Below are 22537 nucleotides of genomic sequence, written 5' to 3' on the forward strand. Positions count from 1 at the left end.
GGTTTTCATGTTATATTTGTTGTTCTCGTGGTGTTTTGTCTGATGCTTGGTTCGTTTCTGTGTGTGTTGCGTTTCGGTGTTATGTCGTTGTTCTCATCTTATATTTAATACGTTTCCCTCGGTTTTAGTTTGATACCCCGATTTTGTTTTTTGTCCATGGATTTATGAGTTTTGAACAGCGGTATACTACTGTTGCCTTTATTGATAAAACAGTTTTTTTTAATAATAAAGTTTTATATAACTTATACATTTTGAAGGTTTGTGATATTCTATTGCTACTTTTTTTAGTTCAGAAAAAAAGGGGATAATTATTAGGGATTCATCATATCATTCCATGAGGATTTAACGAATTTATACTTCTGTCCTAATGATTACAAAGTTTTACTTTTATCGGGTTGTTGTCTCTCTACCATTGGCCCGATTTCCATTAACAATTTTACTAAAATTATGTCAATTCCACTGCTTTTGTCGAAATTCGAATAACATGTTTTCGTGAAAATGTAGACATGCAAGAATAAAGACAAACTGAAAAGCTTGCTAGGTTGCTTATTCTTACCATTCAGCCCCCCTAAAAAAGAGTAGCAAATATGATACATAATCAGAACAAACAAAATGTTAACAACTATTCCTAGCATTTAATGATTTCTGTAAAGTGGAAGGACCACCCGGATTTAATTAATCATGAACATGTATTTACGCAACGAACAAACACACATCATATCTATTTTCCCCTTTACCATTCTTTAATCAGTCGTTACGAGAGATAAAATAACCTTGCCTAAAACTGTAAGTAACATCTTATTTCTTATTATCATTTCATAAATGTTTAAAAATTCCATTTCTAATAATGTAGTGATTATATTTACTTTACTCCTCATTGATTTATTACGTTTGTTGAAAATACCGCAATCATCTTTTGCCATTGGACACTACTAAATATCTAGAATAAATAAAGGTTACACAATGCTAGTTTTATTTCAGCTAATACAAACACAGCTGTAAGAACTTTTACTCATATGAAGTAAAGTGTTGGACAGCCAACTTGTTGTCAACGAAAATGAAGGAAAACAAGGAAAACGAAGGTACAAAGAGAATTGAAAAAAGAATTAAAAAAGATAAATATTTAAAAGAATTTGGAGATCAAACCAGTTTCCATGGATTTCGTTATGTAACAGAACGCTCTCAATTGACAATACGAAGGTACGTATATTTATTTTATTCAAATGTAGTTCAAATGTCAACGTTTAGGGGTTTGAAATCTAAAATATAACCAAGGATCTTCAAATGTATTCGAACACCACCGAACAAACAGTATTCACCAACATAAATAACACTTTGCACTTCTTTTTATAAAATTTATCTACCCCAGAAAAGTTCAATTCTTATTTGAAAGCCAAAGATGAATAAAAAAAACACGAGGAGCTGTATACTACAAACGACTCTAAGGATGTAAGTTAATTTAAACTGATGTCAACATTGCCTATACAGTTGTATCTTAGTTTCAAGATTATCTCTAAACTTATCATCAGTGAATTCAGTTAGAAATCACGTCTGTTTCGAAGATAAAATGCGTTTCTAGTGCAGCAATAAAAAAAACAAGCTTTACGTTAAACGAAACAACAAATATATGAAACTGTAGAGAAACGAGACAGTAATTTGCAACACAATTGATCAAACTAAAATGAGAAAGCAGCTGCTATAGATTTTACAATCTAAAAGAGACTATAGCAATTAAAGCTAAACTACTAAAAGTTTTAAAGAACAAACAACACCGTTCGTCTAGACATCACCTAAGCATAGATCACTTTATGAAAGAAGCTTTTAGAACTCCTTTCCAAAAACCAAAGATTATACAAGAACATGCAATAAACAAGTAATATACTAATGAGCTGCATGAAAGAGAGGAATATGTAAAAAAAACTAAACTTAAATTCCGTTAAAAAACATTTGTTCAGTTGCTATTGGCCTAGCTCAAAAGATCGACACAAAGGACAAAACAATCAGTATAAAACCCAATAGATTTTTCCACTTTTGAAATGATGTTATGCATACCGAATTGAAAAGACCATATGCATAGGCTTCCTTTAAATATTTGTATTTTTTCAGACTATTGTGGTTTTTACTTATTTTGGCGTGTTTTGGAGGTCTTCTTTTTCAAATAGTAGACAGAGTTGCATATTACTATGGATGGCCTGTTACAGTCAACGTTGTTGTAAATTATAACAACACTCTTCAATTTCCTGCTGTTACAATATGTAACCAAAACGCCTTCAAGTAAGTAAAATGGTGAAAACTAATCATGAATGCCTTAGATTTACTCTTTTGTGGTAAAGTATACAGACTTCGGAAGCATGAATTATAAACCGTTATCTTCAATGCGATTTAACGTTACTCTCTTTCTATCAATGCAAAGTTGTTTCTTTGCATCTTGCATTATAGACTGAAAAAGTAAAAGAAGAAAACCCCATAATGCGTCGCTATATTCAAATTTGATAATTTACTGATACATATTTTGCAAGAAGCTATGTAAGATATGCTTTCAATAATATTGACTAAAAATCTTAAATATTTCACCTTACAAATGTCCAAAATTGCGGTATTTAAGGCTTTTTTTTTAATAAAGTTAAATTAAAGAGAAAATGTATTTGGACCGATTTAGTGTCTGAAAATAATACTAAATTCTTAAAAAAAATAATGTTTCATAAATAAGAAATGATAAATAAAATGATTTTGTTTTACTAGAGCATCCTTAGCTGCAGAAAATGGCTGGTATGAACTGATAGATCAAATGTTTTCTTCGCATCGAACACAAGGTATTGAGAAATATATACGGAATAGCATGTATGAAAATATCAGTTTGGAAACATTATACCTTAACACTGCACACGAAAGGGAAGATTTTATTTTCAGGTATGTTTGAAATCGGATAGGTAAACAATAAATGAAATAAATGACTGACAGTTGTTCAAAGATTTCATATTTTGAGAAAATAATGAATATTAAGAGTTCATTTCTTCTTCAATTGTTCAATAATCTAAAACTCTTTTTGTTATAATGTATATAAAATCGTTTATTGTAATCTGTAGATAATTATTACACATATGTTGTATTGGATATGCTGGCAAAATGGTATTAGCATTAATTTGATCCTTCAGTAAGTAAGTTATGTTTATCGCCAGTACTATTTATCTCGTTTAGTACAAAGTAAAACAACAAAAGTACAGAACTCCAAAGAAAATTAAATTGCAAAATCAAAAGCTCAAGCAATGAATTATCTTTGTTTCAAATAAAGAAATACTTGGCATGAGTAAAGTTTTATCCTGTCCAGTTCTATAGAAAAATTTTCACATAACATTTCATTGCATATAAGAAAATAACCATCATTGGAAGTTAACCAATCAAATTTCTCCCCTTATTCTATGTGTGCACAAGGTTTAGTCACCATGTAACCTCAAGATTACCACATTTTCTATAGAAATCACAAATAAAAAATAATGGTGTTTAGAAATACCCAAGACATATCTTTATGACACAGAAATAGTTTTACTGCAATATAAGGTAGGATTAATTACTTACAACGGTCAAATTCAAGGGAATATTTTTTTAGACCTACTTTCGTATACAACCGGATGTGATATACCATGATTGCTGGTATTACACCTGAACAGCGCCTTTTTGAATTGATTTTTGGATTACACTATACACTATAATACTATAAAGACACACAGTAGTATATCGCTTTTTAATAGTCATAAACCGTTAAAGCGAAAACATGTTCGGGTCACAATTCAAAAATTAGGGAGACACGTAAAACCATAAGGGCAAAACAACGGAACAACAGAAATACTGACTGCTACAAAAACATACGGTAACATACATGAAAACGGATTATTTGATAACAACTGCCGTATTCATGAGTTGATTAGAGCATTTTAAGAACAAATGTGGATTGAACCTTGTATTACGGCTAGCAAAATTTAATATGTCTACTGTTGGGAGAATTTTTCTTTCAAAAGTACATAAAATGCATATGCAAATCAACGCCACAATAGTTTTAAACAGGAAAGGAAGGTTCTACAATTCTAGTATAATCTACGATTTAAACCATTTGTCATTCAGTTTGTGAAACAAATTTCCTTGAAATATCCGATAAAGGGCTCCTTTAGATTTATAAATAAAGATATTGGAGTCCTTTTTTACAAACAACACATTTCTGGTCCTTCTTTATATCAACAAAGAATGCGAGATATGTTCCTAAATACATGTTACAAGTTGCGTAATATTTTGTGTCAATGTTTTTCAGATGTTCTTGGAAAGGAATACCCTGCAAGCAAGATGACTTCGATAAAATATTGACAGATCACGGAGTATGTTTTACATGGAGTAGTAAAGATAATGACTATGTGTCCTCTCCAGGTAAACAATTAAGCCGCAGCATGTTTCAAAATTGTTAATTACGTTTTTTTTTAGCTAAAATTCTTTTGTATAAAGGAAGTTTTGCGATTAATGTTCGCTGCGTTTCTCAATATTTTATTGAAGACGCGCTTTGAATTAGATCTTGACATGTTTGAAATGACTTTTTAGTTTTTTTTGTTATTTATTTATTGTTTCCCTTATTGTGTTTAATATTTTGGCATGTTTGCCAACCTTACAACTCTTCGCCAAAGAACACATGAGAAAGACGTTAGCAATTGTATAGCACCGTACTGCTTTTAACAACGAGTAGAACCCTTGCTGCATAGTTAGCTATATAAGGCTCTTAATTGACACATGCAAAACAATTTAAATGAGAAAACTAACAAGATCGATGTTATAAACAATAAAATTATTTTAAAATTTATTTTTAATCAATGATCCTCCTTTGCAATCATGTTCCTATCTAATTAATTCCGAAAGAAAATAAAAAAAAAACCACATGGATTTAATATCAACACAAATACATGGCAACAAATCTGTTCTATAAATAAAACTAGGAAAATTACATGACACCTATAGAGGTTGCATTTCTGTGAATATCTACAATGTAATTCCCATAGAACTCCTTTTACTATGAAGTTTAGAAAAAAATTATATCCTAGAATGGAAAGTTTGTATGCACTAATTTTTTTCAAAGGTCAAAATATAGGGCTGTGCGGCATATTTTCAACATTTATATGACCTGAACTTCTGAGATGTGAAACATACACTAACATTATTTACTACCCGAATCTTTACTTTAGGGTTCCCATAATTAGCATTCAGACCAAAATGCATTTTCCTATTAACTTGTAACATTCTTAAGGTATGTCTCTACGATATGAAACCCCTAGAGATCATATCTGGGAACCAGTACGTAAACATGATTAGTTATCTATGAATAGTACACATCTACCCAAAAGAGGCGTGGTTTGAGAAACAGCTGTATGTTAATATGCAACCTTTTAACACATGAGTACATTTACATTACATATTTATAATCCATGACAACCAGGTTTCATATTTTGGACGAAGATGTTTTTTTAAACAGTATATTTCTTATATTTGACGTGTATAAGTTTTAATGTGTATTTGACCTTTTAGTTTATTTTCCTGTGAGAACTACATACGTGGAAGGAAATATATGTTTGTTCATTTGATAAACAATAAGTTTATTTGATTGGATAATACACACATTTCATTTTTCGCGTTTAAGATAAAATGCAAACTTTATTTATTGACCCATTACAATATAAATTTCGAAGTCTAAAACGTTTGTTTCAGGCGTTGAAAATGGATTAAAATTAAAACTGAATGTAGAACAGTACGAATATATGCCAGGACCTCACAATGCAGCCGGTATTAAAATTCTGATTCACGATAGATTGGAGATACCAATGGTGCATGCCTTGGGACAGGCCATGTCAACAGGGGCAAATGTTTTTACAAGTGTGCAGTTGATGAAGGTATTTTCCCATTTAGTTACTGTGTGAAATGCTTTTCAGTTACTATATAATATTTTTGCAATAAGATATTTTTTAAATACATAACAAAGAAACACATAATTTGATTGAAATATTGACTGTTCCCGTTGAAACAGGTATGTATTATCAGGTTGTCTGCATATTGATATTGCAAAATATCAGCTGTGAGGCACATTATTTAGCTTTTTGTCGAGTAAACGCTGTGATCGAGTTCAAAAAGGTTAGATATTGTGTAGACCAGCAGATATTATACAATATAAATATACAGACAATAGATTTCCTGGGTTGAATTTGGTATTTTGCATAACAGAAATTAAACAAATGTTTTGTTTGTTTCCCAGCAAACAGCAATACGACTTTGTAAGTTCCGATCAAACTAATCAACGTCGGTTCATCTTTATTATGTATTTGATGTGTCTTGGTCAAAGGTGTAAGGGCCAAGTAAATGTTTTGGACCTAAAAAATCCATGATTCGTAATTTTATTAAGATCTGAGATCACTGATACAACCAGTTGACCGATAACCAAGAACATATGAAATACTACTTCACCGTTGTGATACGATCCATGACAATTTTATATTTCCCTAACAAAAGTCTTTATTGAGTTTTATAAATTTATCATTGAAGTTAGATCTTCTCATTCGTGAGTGATATAAATTGATCATTGTAGTTAGATCTTTTATTATTGATTTTATCGGTTCTCATTTTCATTCCATTTGAAAGTTTGAAAAAAAAGAAAGGAAAACAACACGTTAAATAATTTCTTTTTTCTGGATTAACCTTCATCAGGAACGCTCAAAGCCAAACATGTGAAATCCGAAGATGTATTAGTACCGAAAAATAACTGAAATAAATAGCCAAATCCATCTAAAGCCAACTTTGCCTGAGGGAGTTGAAACCTAAGTTTCTATATAACTTCAAAATTTATAAACGGACAATTTTAGTAAAGATTGTTAAATCATGTTAGTACCGAAGTTCGTGACTACTGAGCTGATGATACCCAGGGGACTGACAGTCCACCAGCAGAGGGATAACGAAACGTTATATAATTTCTATATTTGAATTGAGTTACTGCATTTTATTCATTTTGTGATTTTGGCACTGCTTATGATTTAAACAATAAATACATTTTAGTGATAGAAGTCATTGATTGTCTATTAGTTTTTGGCTTTAAACTAGCTTTCTCAGTTTTATGAAAGAAGTTCTTTGTTTCCTTTGTCTCTTTGTTGTTTGTTTTTGGGCTAAGTGTCAATTGAATGAGTCCCATTAATGTGTATTGTTTTTTGTGTAGTTGTACCACTGTCAGAGGTTTGGTGATGAGTTAAGCATCAACTAAACATGTTAAGTCCCAAAACAAATAATGTGCCTGTTTTTAGTCATTTTTCTCAATTGATTGGTCTATTGATAGTTGCCGCAATGGGTTAACATTCTGCTGTTGTTTTTTCTATGGTCGGGTTGTTGTCTCTTTGTCACATTCCACATTTTCATTCTCAATTTCATTTTATCTTATATTTATACTGTATGATTATGATTGGCAATAAACCAATAAAAAAATTACAAAATATATCAAATACTACAGATCACCGTATGACCTTCACTAATGAGCTAATTAAATAAATATAATTGTTGTTAAAGTCATCGATATAGCAAAATATAAATTTTGGTTAGTGGCTTTGCTCTAATTTGTAAAAGATATTGCGGGATGGATTTTTTAAAACTGTTTATTAGAGGATTATGGATACATGTGTATTATCTATAAATATAGTAAAACATGTATAGCGACTTCACATCTATATACAACTTTCCAATTTAAAATGTGAATGTGTTCAAGCTTTATTAAAAACTTTTCATCATATAACTTTTTTGACGGAAAATGTGTTCTGATTTCGCCATTTCTCATACCATATACATATAAACGGCATAGAAATTATTTAATTCGAGAAAGTAATATTTTCTTTATCTGGTAACGTCAACACGAAAACATATTTTGAGAAAATCTAGTCATGTCAAATTCCTGAAATAATATTTCTGAAACGCTGGATGGTTTACATCATGTTTATTCAGGCTATTAATTGAATCACAAAATAATGATTAATCAGTTTGAATAATGATTTTGCCTCATTTACATATTAATTTAAAAGCAGTCGTTGGCATGATACTGGTTACAATTTATGGTAGTATGATCCTAGACTCCAAAATGGGAAATATTGTGCTTGATTTTCATATGATGACGACATAATCTTCGAACTAGTTTTATCAAGGTCTCCTTTTTCGGACTTCTTTCGAAGTGATTTTTACACATTTTAGTTTAGGGGCCATCTGAGAACCGCCTTCATGTGCAGTAGTTTCTCGCTGGGTTGACGACCTATTGGTGGCTTTGAGCTGTTTTCTGCACTTTGGTCTTGTTGTCTCTTTCACACATATTCCGTTTCCATGCTTAGTTTTATTGAATAGAGTAAATATTGTTTTTGTTCTAATTGTTTTTTAAATCACAATTTAGATAATAGTTTTGACAACCTGAGTGTTCTTGATGTGTAAATTATCAAATCTGCATACACTGACGAAGTAAACTAGTATAGATTAGAAACCATTTTAAGATTGAAACGTTTAATAAATAAGATACGGAATACCAACTTATTTTGCGAATACCTCTGTTCTATCTATCATATTTTGAAACTATTTATATTAAACTTATTTTCATCTTGCGATAATAAATCGCTCTCGAAAATAGGATTGAGTATAGATATTGAAGAAGATAAAAACAACATATAAATGTACTTTTCGATTTATTAATCATTTACAATCATTTACAAATGTTTACAATCTATCATACAAGAACTGAAATATAAATGGTATCATTTTAAAGTTTTCCAAAATAGTATATACATAAACTCGTTTCTGTGTATATATGTTACAGTAAATAGGTGAAATTAGGAATTACATGTAATTACTAAAATTTAGGAATTACAGGTAATTCCCGATGCACTTAGTTAATACAAGTAATTCCTGAAACGGCCCAGTTATTACCAGTAATTACTAATTTTAAAATGAGTTTTTACACCTATTTACTGACTGCTAAAACAATGTTGTATTATTGTAAGATGATCAAAAGTTATGGTTATACTAACTAGAAGATCAGTTAGTACTCTTAAAATATTGAATGGTTGATTTGTATTCAAAATATCATGAATAAATATGGACTTTCAAATATTTGGTTGAATCAGAGTAACTTTAGTTTTATTCCAAAATGGTTGAAGTTGAGCATTATACAGATAATTTTTGACCAATATCAGCAGACATGGAAATCAGAAATGGAAAATTCTCCCAAAGCATTATGTTTTAACTTTAAAAAAAAATATTTCAGTTTGAAGAATATTTAGACTTATTAACTTATATAGATCAGATAACATTGTGAAGGTTAAGAACTGGAATGAACTGTTATGTGCATTAGCTTCGAGATATAAAAAATATATATATATATATTTTTTTTTGTTAAATCATTAATAAAAATGATATAGTGAAATTATAATTCACTGTTAGTAGCTAATCTAGTTCTATTTTGTTAAATTAGCTGAGAAACAAAGTTGATGAGTTGTGCACTTGCGAGTGAATATTTGGACTTCATTGAATACGTATTCATGTAACCTTCAATTCAACCCCTAGCTGAAGATGGGTTATCGATGTATTAAGCTTTAAAAATTGTATGGGTTTTGCAGAACAAATAGTCTCATCTACTTTTGCTGTTAATCCCAGGCTCAACAAAAATGAGGAAAAAAATATTAAAAGTTTCCTCCAGATACATGTACTATCTTTTGACTAGTACTATAAGAAGCTTCTGTCAAAATTGGGTAAAAATCCAGGATGGTTTATAAAATCTAATGTTTTAAAAACTTTAACTGCAGAGTGTATGTAATGTTAACTGGGAAAAAAATAGTCCATTTATCATGTTTATGAGTAATATAGGAAAAAAGGATTTTTTTTACAATCTTTACTTTCGGATATTACCTTATGATCATAAACATTTAGCTTCTGTCCAAGTTTGATAGAAATCCAAGATATTTAGAGAAAGTTATTGTAAAGTTTTAAACCACAGTGCATGATTGAGATTTGAGTTTAAAAAAAATTATGAAAATCAATTTTGGATTGATATCATTGTCTTGCATGCATATATTTACGGAAATTCAAGACTTATAAAACAACCGTTTTCCAGTTTCAATTCACAATCACTAAAGAGTATGCACTTTAGATGTGCTTTATATTCCTACATCCTCAAGTAAGCTCACTTAAAATCCCTACCCCTTTACTTTCTTATTTGGTATCTTGAGTTATGTTTTTAATTTTAAAACAAAAACATCAAGTTAGTAAATAGCTGTAAAAATGACAAAAAAAATCAGTAATTACCAGTAATCACTGAAACAACTAGTAAATACATGTAATTACTAAATTTGCTAGTAATTACAGGTATTTACTGAAATGTTTAGTAATTACATGTAATTCATAATTTCACCTATTTACTGTAACATATATATTATCGATCGTTTATGATAATTATATTTACGAAGTTCATTCATTTTACATGGTATACTTTCTTATTTGGCATGTAATTTTTTGAAATGCTACAATATTTGAATTCATGCAGGTTGTAAATCTACCTTCTCCACATGGTGTATGCAGTAGCAGAGAACTAAACTTTATAGACAGATACTCTCAGGGAGATTGTAAACTGGACTGTCTCTCACATACAGCTGCAAAAATGTGTGGATGCAGACATATTTATATGCCGTCAAAAAACGGTCTGTATTTACATTTCAGTTTTTATATCAATGGTAAAATGTAACATATCAAAAATGCTAAACGCAAATTCCATTACCTTTCATGGGAAGACACCATTGCTGGTGGAATTTATCTTCGAAGGTATCATGAATTCAGTATTCAATGCTTTGAATACTGACATGATTTATAACATAATTTGCTTTAATTGCCTGTTCATAAAGAAAGTATTCATACACTGAGGTTCCAACTCTCTCAGTCAAAACTGGCCTTGCATTGATTTAAAATTACAAACAAATTTAATCCTCGCAATTCTTAGACTGATAAGTTTCCAATGTATATCTGATGATTTACTAATGTAATCAACATTAAAACAAAAAATTAAAACATTTCTGCAAAGGGATAACTGCTAGCTATAGCACACACAAACTTTAATGACATCGTTAATAGAAGTAGTTAATTCGTCAACAATTGAATTCGTGTATATGAAACAGAAATAAGACAGGATATTTTGCGAATAAGAGCAGCTATAATCGCAGAGGGATTATGCTTTGAGTTGCCTTTAAATGTGGCAAACTTTCCTATTTAATAGATTGTGCTTTGAATTAAACAATTTCTTTTCTATATGTTAAATTGGTAACTGGTATGCAATTCCTTTGGGTCATACAAGTTTTCACGTGTTGCGGTTATCAAACATCATTGGCTTTCAAATATCAACTTTGACTTTGAAAGTTCTTGACTCACGGTAATATAGAAAAGCGTTTCGAACTCTGAGACTTCTATGAAACAGTGTTTTGTTAGTCTCAGTTTGAAGGAATAATATTGTTTTAGAAAGCGTTTTTCAAATATTTATAACATTCACTTACCATTATTATGATTATAACGAACAAAAAAAAAGATCTATAAACTTCCTTTGACAATCAACTAGATAAAAATACTAGATAACATGGATTTCTGATATCTTTTACGAACTTTTCATTTTTGTTGTTTTGTTATTAAAAGTTCTTTCTGTTTTTTTTTTTAAATTTAGAGTCTATTGACTCGATGACAGATGTTTTTAAAACTTTTAACAGCTAGATCAAACGTCATATGAAAATATTTCCAGAATATTTTAGCAGAACATGTATGATTAGTATTGTAATATTTATAACTTTAAGAAAGACAACAAATGGAAGTTTTTAACTACCTTGACTGGCTATACAGCCGTTGCACGGTCGAGTTAAGAAAGATTTATGGTATATCGGCATTTTTTATTGTACAATCACAGTACAAAATCAGTCTAGTTATTTGCCCAAATCTGCAAATTTGGAGACAGATTTGTAATTTAATGGTTTTACTATTCATTTATATATAAAAAACTTGGTGATTTATTATTTTATACAAAATATTTAAACAGATATCATTTTTGGCTTTTTTTAGAATCATTTTCTCAAGTGAGCCATTTGAGGGGGAGATAACTCTTTAAGTAAAAAAAAATTATACTGGACTAATAGGGATTTTTTCTACTTTTACTTGTAGTAGGAAAAGTTTAGTTACATTATGTTGTCTTTTTTATTTTCTTAAAACATACAATAAAACCTATCTTTTCAAAATTAATTTCAAAATTCAGTCTCATAGATTTTTTTTTATGCACACACATATTTTTTTTCATGAACAATCTAACCTAATTTAGGCAATTTTCAACGACTCATAGCTTGAAAAATAGCACGGTGACCTTTACCTTTTATTATATTTTTGAAAAAAAGCATAGTAAAATCTTAATTTTGGCAAATAATGAGATTTTTTTTCTTTAAAAAGTCTTTACTAATGATCTAACTAAATGTTATATTTTAAGATTCAGAAAATATTTCGCTAAGAAAACAATTCTTATCCTAAGTCGCATGATTTTTTTTTATTACTTGTTATTTGCTCTGCACTACCTGTCAGTTCTCTCAGGTCTTTTTGTTTATTGTAGGGATATTATAAAAATCCCTGCCCCATCCAGTCTGTCTTTTTTCTGCTGTGTATTCATCTGATAAGATAAACCCTTGTCACCTGATAAAAAAATGTTTTGTAATATGTTGTACTGTAAAACACTTGCCACATTAATTGGTTTAAAGTCTTAAGCTTGAAATAGTCATTTCGGAGCGTTTTATAGTTGTCAGTGACTTAAGTTGCTGACTTTTATAGTCTCTTGTGTAGATCATTGAAATTAGGCCACATCTTATTGTTATAGCTCAATCAAGCTTGTACAGCCATCCAGGTGAAATTTGATGCAATTAAAAAAAAATTATTGTAGCTTATCGTACGTTATATTTAAATATATCACAGCAGATTAATTTAACTATTTTCAAAACAATGATGTTCGAGATATGTTCAGTCTTAGATGCATGTTTATTTTAGTTGTTAGTGGCTTTTAACAAGCTATCAGTAACTGTGAGTACTCTATGATCAGTAGTCAGTGTCTTTTTGTTTTTTTGGACATACAATTACACGGCCACGTCCACTCTGTGTATTTGTTAGATGTATTTCTATTAGTATCCATCTAATGAGTTAATAAAACAAAAGATGTTATGTGATTGTCAATGGGCTAACTCTCCACAAGAGACTGAATGACACAGATATTAACAACCATAGGTCACCGTAAGCTTTTGGCAACTGTAAAGTTCGTTCTTATGTTGTACTGTTACACCACTGTTCCAGGTGAGGGAAGGATCGGAATCCCGCCAACTTGTTTAACCCCACAACATTCTGTGTATATGTGCCTCGTTCGAGTCAGGAGCTTGTAATTCATTGGTTCTCGTTTTTTGTTTTGTCACCTATTCGTGTCTCGTTAATTTTTTGTACATAATTTTGACCTTTAGTTTTCTTGTTTGAATTGACTTTTTTTCATTTCGGGGACTTTTATATGTGACTATGCGGTATGAACTTTTACTCATTCGTTAAGGCCTTACGGTCGACCAGTAATTGTTAAATTTTGTGTCAATTGGTCTCTTGTGAATAATTGTCTCATTGGCAATTATACCACATATTCTTTGTTCTCTCTTCTGTTTTAGATATATGATGTTACAAGAAAAGGAGAATTGTGTCTTAGAAATTGTATTGAGATATTTGGATTGGTTAAGGATTCATTTTTATTAAAACATCATAAAATCAATTATTTTTTACCAATATCTATTCGTATCTAAGCGTTTATGACTAGAGTTTTGAAGCCTACACAGTTTTGTTAAACAACAAAATTATGTTATCTTTCAAACTGTCATTTGATAGCATATAACAGGAAACATCTCACATGAAGCACGAAACAATAAAATAAATGAAGTAGGTCATCGCATATAGTAAATAAAAGACAAAATAACGAAAATTTTGACGTTGTAGGTTACCCACCAGTTTGTACAATTGGACAATACTACAGCTGTTTAAAACAGATATTAGGTATGTTGTATATAGAAATGAGGTGATTATAGACTTTAAAGTCCAGATTAAAGTCTTTGAAGGCTGGCTGATATGTGAATAATGTACCTAAATATGTTGAATTATTATGTAATATCAGGTTCGTATTTGTCTATTATCTAAATTAAAACTACCAAGAATAATATTCACGATTCTAAGACTATGACTGCAAAATTGACGTAAAATTTCTACTTACGTAACAATTGTAATATACATATGTCAGAAAATTAACTATAAAAACCAAAGGGGTACTCCTATTAAACAATACCATTATAAATGTACACAGTTAAACAATTCCGGTTATCTTTGCACGTCCTGAAAAACCCTATTGTCACAATGTGAAGAGAACGGAAAAGGAAATAGGAACAAGACTGTGAAAATAAAAATTAAAAAGATTGATTTTTGTACCATGCAAATTGAATTTGAATTTCAGACAACCATGATTGTTTGAATATAAGTATTTTGAGTTGAATAATTCTACAAATTTTGATTGATTTATGAATCAATTTTGAACACATAACAATATAGTATTTTCTAATTTTGGACGGGGTACTGATGTAGAAATGGCAAAATAATTTTGAAAAAAACATTACTTTTTTTATTTAAATAACCAGAAATGATTTATAATAAGTATGTGATCCGCCAAATAATGTGGGGGTACCCAATTGTTGTCAAAGACACCAGGTTTATAATTTGATACCCCAGACGCGCATTTAGTTTACATATGATTCATAAGTGACACTCAGATCAAATCGGTTAGAGAGCTATCCGAGCACTGAGAACTCACAATTCCAACAGGTTGTGTCAAATACGGCTAAGGTAATATATGTCTAAGATTAAAAAATCGTCAGTATTTCGAACAATTCCTACTTTTGTAAACAGTAAATTTAAAAAAAATTGACATACCGAAGTGCTGACTACTGGGCTAGTGATACCGTCTACCGTTTACATATTCAATTTTGAATCCATACTGAATCATTTGAAAAAGGGGTTGATCTAAAATTTAAACCACCAAACATTCTGTAATGAGGAGTACTTAAATTGCAAAGATCCAAGTGTCACTAATGAGTTTTTGTAGACATAACGCACGTCCAGCATACGCAATGTAAATCGTCGTTTCTTGTTTATATTAATGGACACAATGATTACTAAGGTTTACTACTTACAACTACCGTGATGAGTTGTATATCACTTTATACCTAAATCGATGGGCGTAGTTATACATAAACGCATAAGACAAGAATATAAATTGGATTACATTTTCCGCAAGTCTTTGCAAAAGATTATAATTTTTGTCGGTATAGAAGTCAGATTACCGTTCGCGACCTATGCAAAACACGCCGCTAACGGACGTTGTGAATTGTAACATAAGGCAGATACTGCATGTTTATAGATCGTTGTTTGATCAATTCGGATTCTTCTTGGTGTGTTTTACGACAAGAAAATTTCTTGAAGTATGTCTTAAATATGATATAAAGTAAATTGAACGTTTATGTTACAGATGACTTTCCAAGTCGGTATGAAGAAGATTGTAATTGCCCAGTTCCGTGTAAATCTAATGCATATCACAGCGAAATTTCATATGCATCAAATTCAAATTTTGCTGGAAAGAAGTTTATTTCAAAGAATTTTACAGAGATACTGATCAACAAGTTAAAGGATGCAAATGAAGTTACTTCCCGAATGGATGGCGATAAATTTCAAAAATTCAAAGACCTTTACACAAACTTTCATACAAAATTATCTGTTCTTGAAATTAAATTGTTAGAAGATTTAACGAGTTTATTAAGCGTGTTAAAGGTGCGATTGTCAGCTAGTTTTAACCATTTACGATCTGTATGTACATGGAAGAAATGGTTGTATAGATATCAAGAGTATGTCGTTCTCAAGAACTTCATTCGACCGCGTGATGCCTTTGAAGAATCCAATATCCATATCATTTCGCTTGCATTCAACGAATATGTTTTAACGATAGAAAGTAACCTTAGATCGTTGAATTCCACTGTCTTCCTTGACACGTCTGTACGCGAATTTCTTTATCAACAAACTGTTGATAAATTATTAAATAGACAAGAAATAGTCAGACGATCTCAAATAAATTTTGCTCAACTAGGAACGGCGTATCGTGAAGGCGTGGGAATATTCAACTATACATACGACTATGCACCAAGGTCACATAATGATTACGCAGTTCCAGTTTATTTGTTGAAAGAATCCTTATCACATAATAAGCATGCCGTAAAATTTACTAACCGGCTTGAATACTGTTTAAATAGTACATATGACATTTTAACCTATTTTAAAGAACTAGTTGACAAAACATATGCAAGCAGAAATCTGACCGAAGAAGACATCATTCAAGGGAGCGACGATTTTCGATCTGTAATGGGAAGTTTTAGTTTTTCAAAAGCAGTTACATATTATGAAGTCATAGAAAGACCATATCGTATATTACAACAAAGATATTTAGAGTTTGAAAAGATATGTTTCTCAGCAGAAACAGACATACACACGGTCGAAGAAGCTGTAGATTCCTTAACAGAAACCATTATTTCGTTTAATAACACATATTTTGAACCACTTCATCTTATTAGTTCTGTAATTGATCGTTATTTGTCTAATTTTGACGGCGAAAAATTGGTGATTGGAAAACAGTTTTTATCAGGTCAGATGAAAAACTGTGAAAGAGATCTTAGAAACTTATTACAATTGATATTGAAAGACGATTCCGACATATCTTCGGAATTGAATAAAGTTTTTTCATCTCATTTGGAAATATATAAAACAATAGTAAATGATCGAGATTCCTTCATTTATTACAATTTTTCAAAACATTACGATTATTTAAAAACATTTGAAGATGTTAAAGAAATAATAGATAGTAATTATACAGAACTTCAAGCTATGATAACATTGTATGAGACAGTTGGTGAAGACGGAACAGCGTTCCTGCAATCTTTCACATACCTAAAAGAATATTTTTCGACATACAATGAAATGATGGACATTAATAATGAATTTATCAAGTAAGTAACATTGAAAATATAAACGTTATTGTTTTAACATAGATTATTATTATACTCTAATAATTATAAATTTATTGTAAACATTAATTACTTCGGTGTTTCGTTCCCAGAAATAGATTATAATAACTGTATTTAATAAAACCTTTTGGAATTTTGATCTTCAAAGATCTTCGTACTTTGTTTGTCCTTTCTAACGTTTTGTTATCAATAAGATGATATGAAATGTGCAGCAATTAAATCCAAAAAAAAACCTATCAAAAAAAAAAAATCCTTAAGAGAACATAGATACTTCAAGGTAGGATTCTATTTACCGCTTCCATAATGTAGTATATATAAACGAATGTAAGATAGCTAATTGAGACTAGACAATTTTAAACAGTATCAAACCGACATTTGATATAATAGCGACAAAAAGTATTCTCATAATAAACACTTTCACCGATCGTATTTTTATAAAAAAATAATCTTGGGTATAAGAAGAGGTTTAAATGGACAGAAATTATTGTCAAAAAAGCTGGAAAAGTCATATCACAACAATACCGAAACCCCCACGAAAAATCAAAACGGAAAGTCCGTTTTTATATTTCAAAATAAAAATCAATAAAAAACTCAAAAAACGGATGGATAACAACAGTCAAGTTACCGACTTGGTACATTTTATTACGTACTAAACGGTGGATGGAAACTAGATTTATAGCTAGAAAAGAGAGTTCCAGGACGTAAGAACCATGTATAATCTGATATTAACATACCTCAGTCAGATGATTGATATCCTGCGGACGGCTACATTCATGTACCAGGTCAAAATCTTCAATAATACCTACAAGATTGTTGCAATAGGTTTTCACGTTAGCATAGTACTGCCACTTAGAAAGTTGTTACTTTGTATACAAATTTTAACAATCAGATTATGTTCAAGATATTCATCTTAAATTGTCCTAAGATTAGTATTAGTATCATTATTAATACTACATAACGGTAAAAGGAAACACAGATTAATTGATGTATCGTTTACAGACATGTTTAATGTTAAAAGTAGTTCTCATATTTTTTTTTAATTATATTTCAGGGAAAATTTTATGCAACTTGATTTATATTATAAACAAATGAGCTATGAGGAAATTACACAACAGAAGGCATACGATTCATTTGCTCTTATCTGTAAGTATCCAATCAAGGTCCTAAAACGACAGTTAACATAAAAATGAAGATGTGGTATGATTCACAATGAGACAACTGTCAATTAAAGACCAGAACGCACATTTTATAAATAAAATCTAATTACAATTTAAAAGTGAGAAATATATCCTTAAAAGTCTTTGATCAAATCCGTTCAATAAAATGTTCATTATTTGAAGTATAAGGTTATCACAACTTATATTGCACTGTAGTTTAAGTTTTTTTTTTTTTTTTTGGGGGGGGGGGAGAAAACGCTTCTAGAACATGTGATGGATGCTGTAGTAGTTTACCGATGTTGAACAATCGTAGCTTCATCTTGAATATATTATCAAATGATATAAGACTGCTGATTCCGTTTTAATAGCCGACTTTTCCTGTATTGTATATAGTCACAAGTATGGGCCTAAGACAAAACGATCCGTTTATATTCCATTGCTTGATTAAAGTAAATAAAGTTTACTGTTCATCTACCTTCGTAATATTAAAGTTTGAAAAATATATCTATCAAAAATATTAATTTATCAAAAATATTAAATCAATCAAATTTCTCCTCCATTCTGTAAAAAGATACACCATGTACTGTCTTAAGAAACGTTCCATTTATACTGCAATATTTGATATAATGAATATTAGATGACCTGTTGCTCAACACAGTCTCTATTCGTCTTCCTAGCTCGATTATCATTGTAATCCTAAATCACTTGGGGTGGTATTAATGATAGTAGGCTTATTGAAAATAAAATTTGTTTATTTAGTCCAAGCTGAGCTTTAATGCCAGTTTTTAGTCTTTACGATTCATCTTAAATCAGTACTCTGTGTCATGTTGTAGTATGGTTTTGTCATCGGTACTTATTTGATGCGTCAATGCCAATATAAAGGATTTGTTCTGTTTGTATGTTGTTGTTACAAATCGTCCAAGATAATGTTGAATGTTGAACACTTTGTCATGTGTCTCTCCAAAGACAGTGGTCTGTAATTCAGTGTACTTGGTTGTCGTTAGTTCACTCTGCAATATTTGTTTTTTCGTTTTTTTGTTTTGCTTTCAAAATAAACCGCTACTTTTCAAGCTTGAATTGTATTTCTTTTTACAATGTCATACCTATATTGCTCAAATTGCTGCAAATGAAATAGTTTTGGTCAGTGTTGAAGACCAAACGGTAATGTATACTTAATTTGATCAACATCATTTAGACATTTCGGAAAGTTGTATCACTGTTACATCTTAATTTTATTATGATTTATTTACATAACGTTGACTCAAAAGTGAACAGCTACACATGTATAAGCTAAATTGAACATTTGTGTTGTACAATTATAGAGGATTAGTTAAGTGGTAGTTCACATCAGTATTTTCCATTATAGGTAATATCCAATATCTCTTTTTTCCAGGTGATATTGGAGGATCTATGGGACTTTTTCTGGGAGCCAGTTTACTGTCTTGGTGTGAAATATTGGATTTGTTTATCATAAATTTTATGTTACCAAGAAATAGGCCTCAATAATGAAGCAATCTATTTATACCTCTCTCAAAAACAATAGAACTAATGTCGTCGTACCTAGCGCTGCATTTGTCATGATTCTATTGTAAGCTCCTGATCATTGAAAGAAAACAAAATCTACATGATATCAAAGTAGTCAATGTATGTTATATCGGGTTTTCTAATTTGGTTTAAATATTTATCAAAGGTACAAGGATTATAATTTATTACGCCAGACGCGCGTTTCGTCTACATAAAGCCTCATCAGTGACGCTCAATTCAAAATATTTATAAAACCAAACAAGTACAAAGTTAAAGACTATTGAGGATATAAAATTCGAAAAGTTGTGCCAAATACGGCTAAGGTAATCTATGCCTGGGATAAGAAATTCCTTAGTTTTTCAAAAAGTTCAAAATTTTGTATACAGGAAATTTATGAAAATGACCACATTATTGATATTCATGTCAACACCGAAGTGTTGACTACTGGAATGGTGATTACAACTATTCATTTGTTTTAATTTGACCTTGAATAAATTATTTTGGCTCAATGTAAAAAAAAAACGTTTGTCTCAGAAAAAATCCATTTAATTCATCAATTCAGCAATAATCTTGACGATGTTTTTTTTTTCTTTCAGAAAATGAATTTAATTGTCTCACATAATAAAGTCATGTTTGATATAAAGGGCTTGACTACAATATTGCCTATGAATTAAAATCATGTAGCAACTCAATTTTATTTATTTGAACTGTTAATATTAAAAGACCAATAGATAATTACTCACTGAAATATTACATGATGTACATGAATATATTCAATTAAAACATTATACATCTCCAACCATGTAATCTTACTGTTGTCATATACTGTTTAAAACTCGATTTATTATAATTTCCAAAAGTTTTACATCACTTTTGAATTAACAACTCTTGGTGTCGAACCAAAGCCTGTGAAAACAGTGTTATCGCACATACTCTTGAATACTGAAGTACAAATTATTGGGAAGTAATAAATAGTAAAACCTATATAACAGCCATTTTACTGGTATGCTCATTTATGGGCATTATGTTTGATGGTGTGTCAGTCAGTCTGTTCGTCAGTTGAACATAGAAAATTATTGTTTATATGTACTTTTATGTATAAAATACATGGTTACAAAATACAAAAAAAAAAAATAACACGTTTACACCTTATTTCATTTTAATATTCTGTCATGGTTGTAATAACATCATTTCAAACACAAACGCAATCCCAATTTAATATTCTTAAACGTGTCGATAAATGAAACAAATCTTTTATTTGCTAGAAATTTACTTGTAAAAATATGTGCATCACACAAAATACATCGTTTTTTGTAAAGTTATCCATGTTTATGATGCACAGCGTCTATTTTGTTTTTTTTGTGTTTTATAAAATGACCATAAACCCACTTAATTATGGTATGGTATTTCTGACCTGATACTAAGTACTTTGTATTGCTTAATTCTTTAGAATTTAATACCAGTTCCCTGTAACCATCAAAATTGTGTGGCCACGCATATTCTTCAATTTTCTTTATATTGCACATATATGATGATATTTATGTATTATTGGTAAAAAAGTAAAAAAAAAAAAAAAAAAAAAATACGGTTGCCATGGTAAGTTAACCTTAACAATTTCCTTCCATGTTTGCCATGCAAAAAGGCAGAACATGGCATTTTTGTGTGCTAATTTCTTATATGTTGTGTTTCTTTGTATATATTCATCTTATGTTCTTTCAATAGACTTGGTCTGATTATTCAATAAATAGATTGTTACATCTCTTTAGTTTTGAATAAAACTACACCAAAATGACTGAATTTCAAGTTTTTGCCAAACATAAAAACTATTAAAAATGGTGGTTTTTCATTTAAATGTTTAGAAAATGCACATGGGTTAAGCTATTTTTTTCAGTTTTGAAATTTAAAAGTATACTAACTAATACATTTGTAAAGTTTCAGCTTGGGGAAAAATATATTTACCTTTTTTTATTATTAAAATATACAATGTTTCTGGTTCTTTCGGGAGTATTCCCAGGTTAATCCTCATTAGAGGCCAACCTTTAGGTATTTATTTTGATTATTGTGTACTGATGTGGGAGGTGTCAGTTGATATTCTTCAGTTTAAATGCTGTAATATGCTAATGTTATTATTTTTGTAAATCTATGTGTTGAGTGTTCTTGTACTTGTTTGCACTGTATTCCTGTCACACAATGTTGTCATGCAAGAGGTATTGTGAACATTGCCATATAATCAGGAGATATGGCTAATCATAAAACCAGGTTAAAACCATCATTTCTTTCCTAAAATGTTTCAGTGCCAAGTCAGGAATAAGGCAGTTGTTATCCACAGTCCGTTAATATGTTTACTCTCGTTTGCCACTGTTTTTTGTCAGTGTTTCTGTTGTTCCGTTGTTTTTTCTTTTGGATGATGTGTTACTCCGATTGAAGTTTGTTACCCAGGTTTGTGTTTGCTTAATCGAATTATGACTATTGAACAGCGGTATAATTATCACTGTTGACTTTTTAAGGATTCAAAAGAAAACGTCCAAGGATATGTTTTCCAGTTTTCTTTCCACTGGTTCACTGCCAGTTGAGATATAAAGCTAGTGATCTAAAAAATTACTTATTCTAAAGTCTAAAGTCATTTGTCACACAGTTCACGTGTGCCTGTGGGGACCCGATAGAAGATTG

The 22537-nt window shown here is 30.3% G+C and overlaps 1 protein-coding gene across 1 annotated transcript; it reads left to right on the forward strand.

Moving 5' to 3' along the window:
- Positions 1-1042: 1042 nt before the first annotated feature.
- Positions 1043-21628, forward strand: LOC143067445 (uncharacterized). The gene is made up of 10 exons (XM_076240722.1): positions 1043-1200; positions 2107-2274; positions 2743-2910; positions 4304-4416; positions 5740-5921; positions 10580-10733; positions 14068-14124; positions 15644-17168; positions 18238-18329; positions 19737-21628. The coding sequence occupies exons 1-10, from the start codon at positions 1058-1060 to the stop codon at positions 19847-19849; spliced, it is 2715 nt and encodes a 904-aa protein (XP_076096837.1). The 5' UTR covers positions 1043-1057; the 3' UTR covers positions 19850-21628.
- Positions 21629-22537: the final 909 nt, after the last annotated feature.

Source organism: Mytilus galloprovincialis, chromosome 3 (assembly GCF_965363235.1).
Source record: "Mytilus galloprovincialis chromosome 3, xbMytGall1.hap1.1, whole genome shotgun sequence".
Taxonomy (NCBI): Eukaryota; Metazoa; Mollusca; class Bivalvia; order Mytilida; family Mytilidae; genus Mytilus; species Mytilus galloprovincialis.

Excerpts from the sequence above, each read along its gene's own strand:
- LOC143067445 (XM_076240722.1), top strand. The coding sequence starts at position 1,058 with ATGAAGGAAAACAAGGAAAACGAAGGTACAAAGAGAATTGAAAAAAGA. Across the intron at positions 1,201-2,106 it reads TCTCAATTGACAATACGAAG|ACTATTGTGGTTTTTACTTA; the intron begins GTACGTATATTT and ends GTATTTTTTCAG. Across the intron at positions 17,169-18,237 it reads ATTAATAATGAATTTATCAA|GGAAAATTTTATGCAACTTG; the intron begins GTAAGTAACATT and ends ATTATATTTCAG.